This window comes from Equus asinus, chromosome 7 (assembly GCF_041296235.1).
Source record: "Equus asinus isolate D_3611 breed Donkey chromosome 7, EquAss-T2T_v2, whole genome shotgun sequence".
Classification (NCBI taxonomy): Eukaryota; Metazoa; Chordata; class Mammalia; order Perissodactyla; family Equidae; genus Equus; species Equus asinus.
Window position 1 is genome coordinate 58552589 of NC_091796.1, and position 14932 is coordinate 58567520.

A 14932-nucleotide genomic window follows, 5' to 3' on the forward strand; every position below is an offset into this window, starting at 1 on the left:
GCGCCCAGTTCTGAATACCATCTCCACTACAAATGAACAGGGCTCTTTGGAGAAATGGAACCCAGAGGAGAGAAGGGCTGGGAGCAGAGGGAATAGACGATGGGCATGAAAACCTTACTGTATCAGAGAGCAGGGGAACACCTCATTAGTGATAGGGGCATGTCACAGGGGCCAGCTTCCAGGGGCTCTTCCAACTCAAGAGCAATCTGAGCTTCAAAATAAATAATGGTTTCAAAGTACAACCCATCCAGTAAAACAGGACTTTATGAATCCACACCGATATTAGTTAGCTAAGAATTAATTAATTGAAGATAAGGGGAAGTGCTTGCTTGCAGTAGAACACCAATTAATAATGATGGACATAGCTAATCACCTTTGGCAGCTGTCCTAATGGTAGTTGGTCCAGGCAGGAGTTGTTGATGACGGCTAAGGGTGGTGGCTGGACATGGTTGAGGTGGGACACGTGGGGATCTTGTGCCCCCAGCTGGTGCACTGAGAAGAGCACAGCATCGTTTCTGTGGTACTTTGGCAAGAAGCATGAGCAAGGTTGAGGATCATCCTACGGAATGAAAGACTGCACTCACAGAGACTGTCAAGGGCGTGAAAGATGAAGAAAGAAAGACTGAGGAGCTGTCCCAGATGGAAGGAGACTGAGCAGCCATGACAGCCACATGCACTGCTGCTCGTGGGGGGCTCCAGGCCCAAAGGAGGACGAGACATTGTCAGCACATCTGGTGAAATAGGAGTGCATCCGTTATTGGGTGGTAGCGTTGTGTCAACACTGGTTTCTTGATTGGGAAGAGTGCAGGGCATGGCGGTAATGCAGGAGAGGGTCCTTTTTGGGGCGAGTACACACGGGTGTTGAGAGAAGGGGTGAGAAGAGATGGAGATATCTTGTCTAGACTCATTGTACACAAATGCACAAAACACATCAGCACATGCCTTCTGCACCTGGACTGAGCTCCCGCTCACTTGATTTAGCTCATTTGCAGAGTGTGTGTGCATGTGTGTGCACATTTGTGTGCTCGCATGTGCGCTCTGATCATTTTGTCAGTCTCTGGGCTGCCTGTTCTGTTTACCCTTCCCTCTTGCTTTGAGTTCTCTTCAGATCCTGCATTTGTTCTCCACTGGATTCCTTGGAGCTGACATTGTGAGTTTCTAAACTCACACACTTGAATAGGAACAAACACTGGTTCTTTTTTCATCCCAGCACACCCCACTGTCCTCTCCCAAGTCCAGCTTCTGCCACTCACTCAAAATTTGCCCAACAGCAGGGGGCAGAGGGAGGGGCACAATAAACTTCTCCATTTATTGTCACACCCTGATGGGGGAAGTAATATTTTCTTCTTTTTATAACTTAGGAAACTGAGACGTTAACTTGCCATTTGTTCAGATAAAAGCAAGTGGCTCATAAATATTGACCAATACCTCTCTGAATGCCTTGGCATTGACCTTTAAATGTTCAAATGACATTCAAAGTCCTCCTTGGCCTGGACCCTGGTACCTTTCAAACCTACCTCCTACCGTTTGTTCTCATCTTTTATATCACAGCAAAATCAATTTTCTTACAATTCCCTGGACACACCATGCTGTTTCAGACATCCTTCAAAACCTATCTCACACTTCTCTGAGGTTACTGTCCCTATTATCCACTTGACAAATAGAGTTAATTATTCCCTCTTTTGTGCTGAGCCTTCAACATGCATGCAACGTTGCCTTCATCTGTCTGGGGAAATTGAGTTGCCCTGTATCATGCACTCCTACTATACAAAGACCTTGTTACGAATGGTCCCCGTGTCTCTCTCAGCACTGCCTGCCTAGGACCTGGCAAAATGCCTGTGATCTGATACTCATACATATTTGTTGAATTAAATTAGCAGAAATAGGGTTCAATTTGAGGTCTTTGAAGTCCAAAGTTCGTGCTATTTTCTTTACTCCATGCAATCTTCCAGTGGTGACACACAATGCCTCGCTATTTTCTGGTCCAGTGTTTATGAAGAGGATAAATGTGCTACTCCGTTGCAACCACCCATTGCATGTCTTGTTTTCTTTTTAACAAAATTAAATTTTATTCATTTTCCCCAAGCTATTCAACTCAGTAATTTAAGCAGGAAGGAACATCTGATATGACACGTTGTGTTTATTGCCAGTGTCGTTTAAGGATGGAAATTTCTGGTTGTTTTTAATGTTGTCCTTATAACCCCGCCACCAACAGAACCTGGTAGCTCACCAGCTGGACAGTGTGACCAATGCTTTGTTTTTGACTTGGAAGGCAGACCACTTCAGGATGCGCGCCGGGTGGGGCAACTGTTTTTATAAATGTTATGACAGAGTTTTCTCTTTTGTTATGAATAAATGACTTGGGGACTCCAAACAATGATCTATAGGAATTAGTGTTGTTGAAGGAGGACAGAATATCCTTTGCAAACTCGGAGAAAGTAAGTAAGAAAAAGCCAAATGCAAGAGGCAGGGCATAAGCAGTTCCCCAGCATGGAGTAGAGGACAACCAGAGAAAGTCCTTGGGTCACCACATTTGCATTTTTATCATTATTTTTGACAAGCAATAAGAAAGCTTTTCTGAGGGGGTTTCACCAGAACCTTTCCTTGGTGGTAGCCTTGTTGTGGTCGCAAAATAAATAAAAGTGAAGCAAGTGAGGAGCTCTCAACTGCCTGCAGAAGTTGACAAGAGGTGAGACTGGCGGACAGAATGTATGACCTTTTACACGAATGTTACTATCAACAAGTTCAAAAGAGCACACGTGTTATTTTTGATTGGGACAGTGTGGAAGAGAAGGGTGAAAACTCAAAGTGATTGAAACTGCATCTGTAAAGATCCAGAAGTTGGAATGAATCTGTCACTGTCATAGGATGGGGAGGAGCCTGGAAGAAGGGGTACAAGTTTACAAGGAACAATAACTAAGGTTGAGGATGGGGAGCCTTGAACTCCAGGTGGAAGACTGTGGATTTGATGCTATCAGATTTAGGGTATTTTTTAGAATCTTTCCCAGGAGAGTCACATGGCAGAGGGAGTGAGTTTTATTATTACTGTTTTAGGGTTTTGTTTTATTTTCTTTTTTGTTTGTTTTGATATTTTGATAGCAACAGTGGTATGCTAGTACATGTTGAACAACCAGCTCTCTGGGGTGAAAGTACCTGATTTGCAACTTTTGCCAATTTCCATGACATAAATACTCCCGATGTGGTCAATTTCAAGCTAGTAATATATTGTTCCTGAACACAGAGCTGGAACCCACCAGCTCCAGCACACTTCTCAACAGCCGAGCGCAAGGGGGCGAAGACGAGACAGTCCCCTTAGCCCTCGCTTCCCTTCTCTTCTCTTCCCTTCTGGGAATGTCCTACCTCAAAGCCAGGACCTTCAGGCTCTCCCGACTGACCCTCTGCCTCATAAATTACAGAAGTGAAAAGCCTGCAACACACTGGTATGGGAATGAAGTGTGTGTGCTCCAAATGGAAAGTAGCAACTTATATCACATTGAGATAAGTGGGTTAAAATATTCCAGCAGAGTTGGAGCTTTAAAGTACTTGACACAAATCCAGCCACTAATGTAAAAAAAGAAATTATCAAGAAAATCCTGCACCAACTTATGCCTTTAGATACTTAGAAATTGGCATTTAATTGCTATTTTAGAATTTTATCTAAATTCACAGAACTGAGTTAATTCTTTCACTTCTCTAATGCATCATCAACTGGGGAACCCCTTGATTTGAATACTGAAAGTAATTCTCTACAAATGTTGCCTTTCTTTCCGGAGTTTCTAATCTAAACCTTTTTCCATTTACATCAAACATATTAGTCTTGCTATACATAACTTGCTATATGAGGTAGGATTTTAAATAAAAAGAAAGCCTTGGTATGTATTTTTAAGACATATGTGGGAAGCAGTTGAAATCAGAGTCCTATCTCTTTCATTGTTTTTACTATTAGATACACATTCACTTTGTCTGCTCTTAAAGTGATTTATTAAATCTGAGTGACCAATGGACCTGAATTAGATAGAGTCATATTTAAGAAACTTAAGAAAAACAAAAGTAGACTCCTAGTTCGTGAACTTCAGAGGCCGCCAGAGAACTAGGTACAACCATTTCAATAGTTCATATTCATTTACATAATGCTCATTTGATATTTTAATCATTTTATTGGAATTCAATTGAAATTTACCTTCCTACCAACTCTAAACCTAAGGACTTGCTCCCCAAAGGACTGGCCTGAATGGAATTGTTTGTTTTGGGTTTTTTTTTAAAGATTGGCACCTGAGCTAACAACTTGCCAATCTTCTTTTTTTTTCTGCTTTTTTTCTCCCCAAGTCTCCCCCATACATAGTTACATATTTTTTAGTTTTGGATCCTTCTAGTTGTGGCATGTAGGACGTAGGACGCCGCCTCAGCATGACCTGATGAGCAGTGCCATGTCTGCGCCCAGGATTCGAACCCGTGAAAACCTGGGCCACCGAAGTGGAACACGCGAACTTAACCACTTGGCCATGGGGCTGGCCCCTAGAATTGTTTGTTTTTGAACTTCTGAAGATGACTGTGGTTGTGTTCATACCTGGATGCTCCTTGTTGGCAATACCTGAAATGCCTGTTTCTTCTTTCCTGGTCTCATCTCAATTTCACTGCCTCCTTATTTTGGATTTTTCTAGTCAAAATAAAATTTTAGAGTTGGGAAGACACTTAGAAGTCATTTTGTCAGTGAGAAACCAAAACTTAAGAAAAATAAAGTGGTTTTCCCATGAATATACACACCTGTCTCACTTCTTCTCTGGACTTTGACAGAAGGGTAGTAATTGAATTTGATCAATGAGTAAATCAGACCAAATATAATCATGGCCATTATGGCATCAGTTGGTCATTACCTTTCCCAGGCAAGGTAAGTGACTTACTGTTTTTAACATATGTTCTACACGAGGAATTCCAAGCAGTATGACTGTTCCAGCTTTTAAAAATAGTATGAAACATTAAAGAGATACTTTTGTACCACTAATCAGCTTAAGAACTTGAACATTACCGACACAGGCGATTGCATCCCCCTGCCTGGGCCCGGAAGTAGGTATTTGTCATTTTCATGTAGTTCTTTGTGGACAAATCCCTAAGCGATCTATATTCTGCACATTTGCTACTTTTTTTCTTACTCAACACCCATATTTATATATGTAGATCTAGGTCACACGTATTCGCACTAATTTATTGATTCGTAGTATTTATTTTATTTTATGGATATATCCTAATTTAACCTATTCATTCTCCTCCTGATGGATGTATAGGTTATTCCCAATTTCTAGCTTCCTCAGCTCCCTTTCAAGAGGTGTAATCGCTCTGAACAAATAAGATCAATGTGACTGTAACAAGATTGGAACAGGAATGTTTGTCTATTTAAGAGAACATGATGTGCTAAGCAGCTTAGCATATGCTTTTACATATGAGAAATGTAATTGTTACATGTCTCAAAAGCAGCACTATCTAGGATAACATTTTATGGGAAAATGTATACATCTATCTGATTAATTTATTAAAACGGGACTTCTACACAAAACCTGGTTAGCCTGATTCCAAATGCAGAATTTACTCCAAATAAAATTTAATTTATTGTTAAAAGCCCTTTAATGTATACTTATAATTAGTTTAGAGAGCCTTACACATATATTTACTCTATGCCATGCACTATTCCTGGACAGTCTAATTTGCTGTATTGACTTTAGCCAACATATGTGAGAAGAAAGCTCTCCAATCTACCCCTTCAGCTGGGACTCCACTCCCAGACACAATCCAGTGTGGCTTCCAGCATGAACTATTACCTGTGCACCTAAATGTCCTAACCACACCTCACACTTAGCATGAAAGCACCACTTCCACACCTCACCTCACGAAACCAAATCACCATCTCTTCCTCGGTCCCAAGTTTCCTTCATGATTATGTTCCTCCTTTACTCCAAATCCCTCAGTTCTGGTTATATTAATTCTTTGCCAAAAGTTCAAGCCAAGTAGGACCTGACTGTAACCCATCTTTCTGCCTTTATCTCCCTTGCACACCTTTGTAACCAATGTTCAGTGCCCAGAGACAGTGCCTGGCACATAGTAGATGCTTAATAAATACTTTTTAAATGAATGAATAAAAAATTCTGCCAAATCAAGTGATTTAATCTTCAAAAGATACACTTCATATCTCTTGTTCTTGAAATGTTTTCTCCAATGTATATATTTAATAAAACTGAATATATATATTTTAAATTATTTATAATTTCCCACTTTGACAATTAAATCTTCCTGCCCAAATAACTGAGATGTTACTCATGACCTCCCCCGATCTCCAGCCATTCACTGGACAACAGCAATGTGTCTTCCCATTTGTGTTTGCACTTGATCTTCCCTGAACTAAACTACAGGGCCCTTTGTAGCAGACATCTTGTCTGATTCTTCAACAGTACTTTACACAAACTAATGTCGTGAGAAACAAAGAGTAAATATTTGGAGATAGCATTCATTCCACCACCCTTTACTCAGAGCGCACCCTGCTACACACACACACACACACACACACACACACACACACACATATAGTGTATGTATATACATGCATACATAGTCCTCATGGATACAGAGAGGAAACAGACAGGAGGCTCTGTCAGGAAGATTTGTAAATAAGTGAGTGACGTAAATTGCTCCACATTTTATGATCGAATGTGTGCAAGTATGGCAGACATCTAAAGGAGGAAGTGGCCAATTCTGTTACAGGAAGGGTGGCGAAAGAGCTTCACAGTAGACATGTGGGAGGTGAGTCTTGAGAGATGAGGAGAATATAAAAGTGTTGTGGGAGAAGGGCATCGTTGGCCAAGGGAAAAGATTGCACACTAGCCTGCAGGGAAAACACTTGCATATTCTGGGTATATGCATTCAGGATGGATGGCCTTTGAGGTACACGGAAATCACAGCAAGAGATAAGGCCAACAGGGCCTGGAACACAGAGGGCCTCGTAGGCTATGCTCAGGAAAATGGACCTTGCCTGTAGGCAGTGCAGTTAACATGCTCAACCTTATGCTTCTAAAAATTAAACTCTTACAGTAATGTGGAAGCCTGATTGGCAGAAGGGACAATCTAAGGCAAAATAATAAAGATGCTGTTGCAGTAATCCAGCAGCCAGAACTGAGCTGTAGAGATAAGAGGAGGCGAGGTAAGAGAAATGTTTTTCAGTAAGAGAATGGCAGGGTCAAGATTCTGTCTTTATTGCTAGATTGACAACAGCACCATTTTTCGAGGTTAGGAATACAGGAGGGAGATCAGATTTTGGAATAAAGGTAACATTTGGTTTTGAAAAGCTATGGAAAACTGAAGTGAAGACATCTGCTAATGTGTCTCGGGGACACAACGGACTGCGTTTGTAAATCTGTAAGTCATCAGATAGATGCTGATTGGAGTCTGGGGGGTGGACATATCATTCAGGTTTCCATGTAGAGTTAGAAGAGAAATAAGTGGGGAGCAGAACCTTGCAGACTCATCAACATTTAAGGAGGAGGTGGGGAAGTGTCTGTTGGGTACAAAACAGCCCAGCATTTCTTAGGGGAATTTCCTGGCAATGTGAGATTTCAGGGATACTCACAGGTAGGAAAAGAACCAGAAGAGAGAGGTGAGAAAACCAAGGAGAGTAGATCTGAGAGCAGAAGGGATTGATCTTGCTTGTTAAATGCCGCACAGGGGTGGACCATAATGAGAACTAGCATGAGTTATTTGGGCCTTGCATCTGGGAGATCACTGGTAACCCCTAACAGTGCATTTTCTGAACAGTGTGGGTGAGGAAGCCTATTGCAGTAGGTAGGAGATGGACGAGGTGGGGACAGGTACAGTGAGTGCTGGCTATACTCAGAAGACAGCTCAGAGAAGAAGGTGCTCTCCCCCTAACTGTGCAGTTGAGCCAACCCTTTAACCTTTCTGCTGGTTGATTCATACAACCTGTAAGATGAGGAGATAGACTAGACTATTTCTGGTTCTCTTCCATCTCCGTAATTGCAATGAGTTACCGAGTGAATGTATGGATAGTTGGGTGATTGGATGAGGGAACGGAATGAGATGTCACTGACTTCTAAAATTGTTAAAGGCCTATTGAAAACCAAGTTTATAGGAATTGGCTACATATTAGTATAGTTTCCAAATTGTCCATTTATTTCCATCAAAAATCTAGACCAGTGAGCAGACTGTAATGCATCATTTCCTAAAACTGTGCTGTGAGCACTCGCTCAGCAGAATGTATTAGGCATTGGATAAAATGTTTAAGAATGGTTTGTGATCAAATAAATCTGGGAAACAGAAGCTTAAACAAACTCAAATTTATTGTTTTACTATAGAACTTCTCAAGTCCTTTACTGTAAGCAATGTGCATTGTGGTTTTTCTAACACTTAGTTGACTAAGATCTTTTTCTTTTATTTTGTCTTGTTTTGTTTTAATTCACACCATTTCTGAAGACTAGTGTTCTGATTACTGTACTTTAGTAGACACTGGTCTAAACAATGAAGAAGGAAGCTTTATCGATAAGATGGTCCCTAAGTGACATATCAATTAGACTATGACGTGTTCATCATACATGCTCTTCATTATATTCTTCAAAAGTCTCCTTGTTTCTGCAAGGGCAGTATTATGAATACATTGCTTTGTTAACTCAGCAAGCCAAGAGTAGTGGTTATAGATTAGCACCTCTGTGGCTGAAGGATTCTATTCTAAATTGGATCGCAGCCCAACCCTGGATCCAGTAGCTGAATTCTATTGGGTGAAGTGATTGCTTTTGCAAACTGCATTCATTTACTCCCTTAATATAGGCATGCTGGGAAATGTCTCTTTGGGGACCAAGAAGCACAAAGCTGAGACTGTTGCCTCAAAGCGACTGTTTGCAAATCGGAAGCTTAATGGAGTCCGCAGGTGGGAGAGACTCCACTCTGGTTTCCTGAGTCTCTGTTGTGGTGCAAGAAGCTGCTGAGGCCACAGCTAGAGCTCTGGTGACCTTTCCTTTAAGAACTGCTTTCCCCTCTGCCCCGCTTGGTTGGTGCTTTTCATAAAATGCCACAGTCAGTTCATTTTCTGTGAAAGAGCTCTGAGTCTATTCCCCGAAATCCACCCGAGGAGGACCAGCAGGCTCTCCTGACCTCAGCCCCACACAGGAAACACCCACCCACACCTGGCTTTTGTTCGCTGGTCTCCCTCCTTGATCCCCCTTTCCTCCTCATTCTCATGACATCACTTCTCGTTTGCTCTGTGATCATGCTAGCCATGCTTAAAAAGCATGCAACGAACCTCAACATTCTTCCTGTGACCAAATCAATCATCAGATGTCCTTATTATAAATTTAGTTTGGATGAAGCTTTCTTGATTGAATTCTCTTACTCTTACCCCAAATGAAAGGAATTGTCCGTTTCTTAAAACCTTTCACACAACCACGTTTGTCTTATTTATGGAGGTAAGGGGATCTGTCATTACTTTCATGCTTCTCTGTTCAGAGAAGTTTAGAGCCGTTTGTAAAAACAGAGCTTGTGCAGGGCACGCACTCTGCCAGATCATCGTTTGAAAAAGCCAATTAGACTGGTCTGAGGAATTTTTCCTATAACATTCTAGATTAGAAGACTTTTTACTTGAGATTTAACTTTTATTTATATTATAGTAAGAAATAGATGGAAATGTTCTAAGTGTACAGCAGTAGTGGACTAGTTAAATAAATACCGCCATCTGACCATGAGCATGCTGATGTCTAAACATCAGCAACAAGTTGTGGAAATTTTAGTGATATATTAAATTATCAAATCCGTTTCAAAACAATAGGTAAGGTATGAGCTTAGTTTTATTAACTCTAAATATGGGTGTCGATGCAGAAAGGGAGACTGAGGAGAAGGCCGTGTGGATGCAGCCATGAGAATGCAGTGGTTGACAGCATAAAATTTGGACTTAAAGGGAGCTGGAGTGTAATTCTCTTCTCACTCTGTCTGTGTGACTCTAGGGGAGTAAGTTTATATTTTGAAGACTTGGCTTTTCATATGTAAAAGGAGGATAAATAATAATGCCTAACTCTATGGTGGTTGGTTGGATTAAACAATGTGTGCCAAGCTCTTAGCGCACAGCAATTGCTCTGTAAGTGGTAGATATTACTAATAATTTTTTAATTGACCAAAATGTTAACAATGATTATCTCTAGGTGATGGGGGTCTTGCTGTTTATGATATTTTTATGGTTTTACTGAAATATATAATCTATACAATATAAATGATTATAGTATGTATTTAGTCACATAAAGTATATATAAAAAATATATCTTTATATGATATATATTCCTATCTTTTGCTTCCTGTCCCTAAACAAGTTTTATCTCTAATAAACAGTGACTCACTTTCATTTGACTCAAATGAGATGAAGAAGGCGTAGTGTTGTCTCTTTGGCACAGAGGAAGACCATGTGACCCTGAGAAGTCCTCCAGTGGAACTCAGCCAGGCAGTGTCATACTTGCCCTTGACCCCAAATCTAAGTTCATGGTTAATTCTCCAAGATTCAAGGAAGAAACGTACTAGATCTACCTTTCTTGAACAGTAGGGAAAACAATCAACCAAATACTTAAAATAATGACGAGTTCCTGGCATCAAAGATTACTTTAACGTCTCATTTTTCCCTTCCAGCTTTGATGTACATCGAAGGTAAAATATCTCCTAGCTGCTAGTAATGTCTAGTTTTTAATGGCTTTAGCTAGATTGCAGACACCTGTATCTGTACTCGACATGTGATTTATTTAATAACAATATAGTTCACTAGCCTATTTTAGGAGTGAGAATTGGTTTGGGATTCTTCATAATATTTCTGAAACTCCAGTGAAACCCTGGAACCCTCCTGAATCTTAGTAGATTCCATGAGATTCTGAGGTCAATGCAAAGCTTTCTGGTACCATCGAGGCAGAAACTGACATCTCTTATTCTAAATCATTAAGAAGATGCAAACGCATTTTAAGACAGTTTAACCACAGAAATGTAACAGCAACTAAATTTCCTCTGCCTTCCTTTTCCCTCCATAGCTTAAAGGGAGCCGACGCTGGCAATGGGATCAGAGTGTTTGTACCTGACATCGGGATGTTCATTGCTAGTCTGACCATCTGGCTCGTCTGTAGGAACATTGTTCAGAAACCGGTGACAGAAGAAGCCGCACAGTGTAACCCGGAGTTTCAAAATGAAGAAGTGGTAAATCAGACTTCATGTATCTTCTTTCTTTGATTTCTGAGGGCCTTGACCCTTAGTAGCTTACGGAAGTGTAATAGTAATAATGAAGTGTGCATAGCGCTTTACGCTTTACCCTGCTTGGCTCAAATGTTGACAGTTACTTCGCACAGCCCCCTCGTGTAGTCCTGATGGGCAGACATTCTCCTCCACACCTTGGCCACAAGGAGACAAGTCCAGGGAACGTGAGTGCTGCCCTCCTCCGTGGGGCCTTCAGCCCGAGGGCCAGGACTTGACTCAGTGTTCTTTTCACTCTCCCAGATATCATCTAGTATCATCTCAGATGTTTAGCCTTTGAAATTCACAGTATTATGGTCCGTTGGTCTAGATACCTTAGTTATTGCAAAATATTTAGAGAACAAGTAACACCAGGTAGTTTTAGGAGAGAAAAATTAATTCCACCTTGAAGGGAAGCTTTCTTCTGTGCACCTTGCTCTTCAGAGTGCAGTGTGTTAACCCAGCGTGCTTTGATCAAGCTACTTTAAAGCGCTCCAGAGAAAAAAATACATACACTTGGAGAAGTGTAAGATTTGGAAAAAGTAAAAATAATGAGTAAAATGTATGTTCGTTTTTAGCTCTGTTTTCTATTGGGAGGGTTTCAGAAGTAGCTGTTGGATCAGAGACTGAGTCAGACTTCACTCCTTGGCGTATGGGAGCATGTCAGACAACTCATCACCCTGTCCCCCGACCAGCCTCAGAACACTGCTTTGTTCTAATAACTGTACTTTCTTATGTAAGTTTAGGTGATATTGATTTAAAAAGTAATTGATTTAGTAATTGAAGGATGACATTTACAAAGAAAACAGTTACTAAAAAGACTTACTTTGAATATTTGACACAAGACACAACTACCAAATGTTTTCATTCATAAGCTTTGGCAAGAAGTTAAACTTTTAAAACTGGAGTTAATTGAAATTACTTATTTTAAGAATGGTAACCACGAAGGTGTCAAAGGAAGAAAATTCAGAGTTACGGCAAATGACTTGGGTGCTTCACATGTATACTTATTAAAAACAAAACAATAAAGAAAGAGAGGATATAATTCAATAAGTCTATGCAAACTAGAAATGATATTATTACCTAAAATCCTTATGGGTAAAAGATATGCAATCACATTGTGTATCAATATTCTGCTATTTTTAAGGTAAACGTTAAAAAGGTACCTGGTCTAAAAAATAATTATATCAAGTTAGTAACTAACCACATCATGCATTCCAGTCTACGAACCGTACAAGGCTTGTCAGTGTCCCAAAACAGATAAAACCTATGAAAGCGCTTTTCTCTTCTTGTTGACTTTACAATTTTGACAGAAAATTAAAAATTTTAATATCCATTTTTACATTTGAATTTTATTTTATAATATTTACAGCTTTGAAAATAATCTGGCTTAAATAATCCTTACCATAAACTGTCCGAGTTCAGTGAAAGTAAACCTATTAACTCAAACTCTCCAGACTTAGGATTTTTCATTATTATTATTCATTGAGGCAAGATTGTTTTTCAATTATCCTCATATTATAGATGGAGGGTAAAGGATATTTACTGGAAATTGAGTGGACTCTGAAGGCAGACTTGGAAGCTACCTAATAGTTGCTGTGTGATGTTGAGAAAAGTGATTTCTCTTTCTTCTTCTGCAAAGTGGAGATAATAAGAACCCCACGTCACAGAGCTGTTGTGAGTACGAAATGAAATGTCAAATAAAATCCCAGGCACAGTGCCTGCTCATTTGGATTGCTTGATAAAATGCTACTTGCTCTCCTCATGTTGTCTTCTCCAATTTGAGAGCAGTAGAGCAATTTCAAATGGAAGGTCGTCTTACGATGACAGAAAGTTGAGTTGGATGGTGTGTTTGAGGCCGACCCACTCAGAAAAGCATCCCTTCTGTGCCATTCGTAACAGACAACCACGAGTGCATTACAAAGCTTCTTATAGAAAGGACTTGTCTCCATGGACTAGGATAACCTACATTGACCGATGGAAGGTAACGGATGTTAGGTTACCATTAGGGTCACACATCTGGTGAAGAAGAGACACAAAGCCATTACACGGGTTAGTTCTGAAATCAAGTTTCCTTCCTGACTTCACTCAGTTCTTAAAGATCGACTTATAGTACCTCTCTCCCACTTGAAATTTGGTTAAATATCTGTGCCCCATATTTTATTAATCTCATTATTTATTGATAACAATAAGGGGGATAGCACTCTAAATATTATTTATTTGGGGCTTTGAAAATAAATACATAAATATCGTATTCTGAGGTTGATTTTCCTCTCAGTTAAATTTGTTTTGGCCTAATTTAGCTATTAATTTCCATTCTCTTGGCACATTCCCACCCGCCAGGTGGCCCATGAGGAGCAGGCTGGTGTGACTCTTCTGAGATGAATCCACAAGGAAATATTTCTCACATGTGGATAATCTGGCTTAAGTCTGAAAATAAGAGAAGCACACGGCCAAGAGAAGCAGGGGAACTTATTTTATTTTTGAAGGCCCAACATGCTTCCTGCCGCTTATAAATCTTAGTGTTGGCTCTGTAGATTGTTTGGTTTCTGAGGATCCTTTGTAAGAAGAGTGTTTGCTGGCATCGTTTCTTCCTTCATTTATCTCAGTGGAGAAATGGCAAGATTAATCCACTGGTGCCTGGGAGAATTCCTTTTCCAATCCAGCCTGGTTTTAAAGTAGCAACTAATCCCTGGGGAAGACTCGGAGTCTTCCCTAATCTTCATTGACTCACTAATGAGGCTTCAGTTTGCTGTTTTAAAGGGCACCACAAATCCGAGGACTGCCCCTGAGCGCCTTGGGCTGGGAGACGAGCCGGCGGTGAGAGTCTGCCTGGCTCCTGCATCCTACAGAGAACAGTCGACTCCTCAGGGACTATAAAAGGTTCTTTTTCGACTGACACATCTCTGGCCTTATCTTTCTATTAATTTTAATTCAGAAGCAGATCTAAAAATCATAACTGGGAGAAAGATTCCTATTCTCAAATCTTAAAAACATATATTGTTAATATGTATACATATTACTAAACCAAATTTATGATAAATGTTTGTTCAACCAGGAATTATAGTCATTACTTGCTCTGCTTAAAGAGGCATCTTCTAAAGAGTCTGACAAATCGAATGTGAAGGGTAAAAAGAATATTCCAGTGTAAGTCATCACCTGTCTGTTAAAAATTCAGGGATGCAAAATTTAGGTCCTGCTAACGTTATTTGGAAATTCATTATGAACTTTAAAACCTGCCCCCTCCTTTCTAATGTCTCATGTCCGTTAGGCTGCTGGGGCATCCGCCTGCTGGGCCAAAAAGTGACCGACTGGGCTATGCTTCAGATTTCAGCTCTGAGGTTCAAGTTACTAGTTTTTTTAGAAGAACAGGGAACAAGGAGTGGAAGAAGCCCCTCTTTTTATTGTCGCCTACTGAGCAGCATCCGGCATCTGCTCAGTTCTCACTTAGTCGGCAGTCACCTGCTTTACACCCTCCAGCTCCTATTTTTTCAAGCACGCAGACACGATCCTCTGAAACACAGAGTCATTCAGAAGGGGAAGAAGCTGGATGGCTGCCCCCTGCAAACCTGGCCCTTCATGACTTTTGCCTCCTCTCAAGGTCACTTTCGGAAACTGGGCAAGAACTTACTGTTGCATGTCCCGCAAAGCACAGCATACTTGGCCTGACTTCTCTGGGCTAAAC

At 40.5% G+C, this 14932-nt stretch overlaps 1 protein-coding gene across 5 annotated transcripts in view; it reads left to right on the top strand.

The window, feature by feature from the left end:
- Nucleotides 1-14932, top strand: part of PIEZO2 (piezo type mechanosensitive ion channel component 2) — a 427346-nt gene that overhangs the window by 241688 nt on the left and 170726 nt on the right. For all 5 annotated transcript variants that reach the window (XR_011504549.1, XM_070513541.1, XM_070513542.1 and 2 more), the window contains exon 5: nt 11052-11214. Coding sequence is in view for 4 of the 5 variants with exons in the window: in XM_070513541.1 (XP_070369642.1) it covers nt 11052-11214 (163 nt within the window). In the remaining variant the exon portion in view is untranslated. The remainder of the gene's footprint in view (nt 1-11051; nt 11215-14932) is intronic.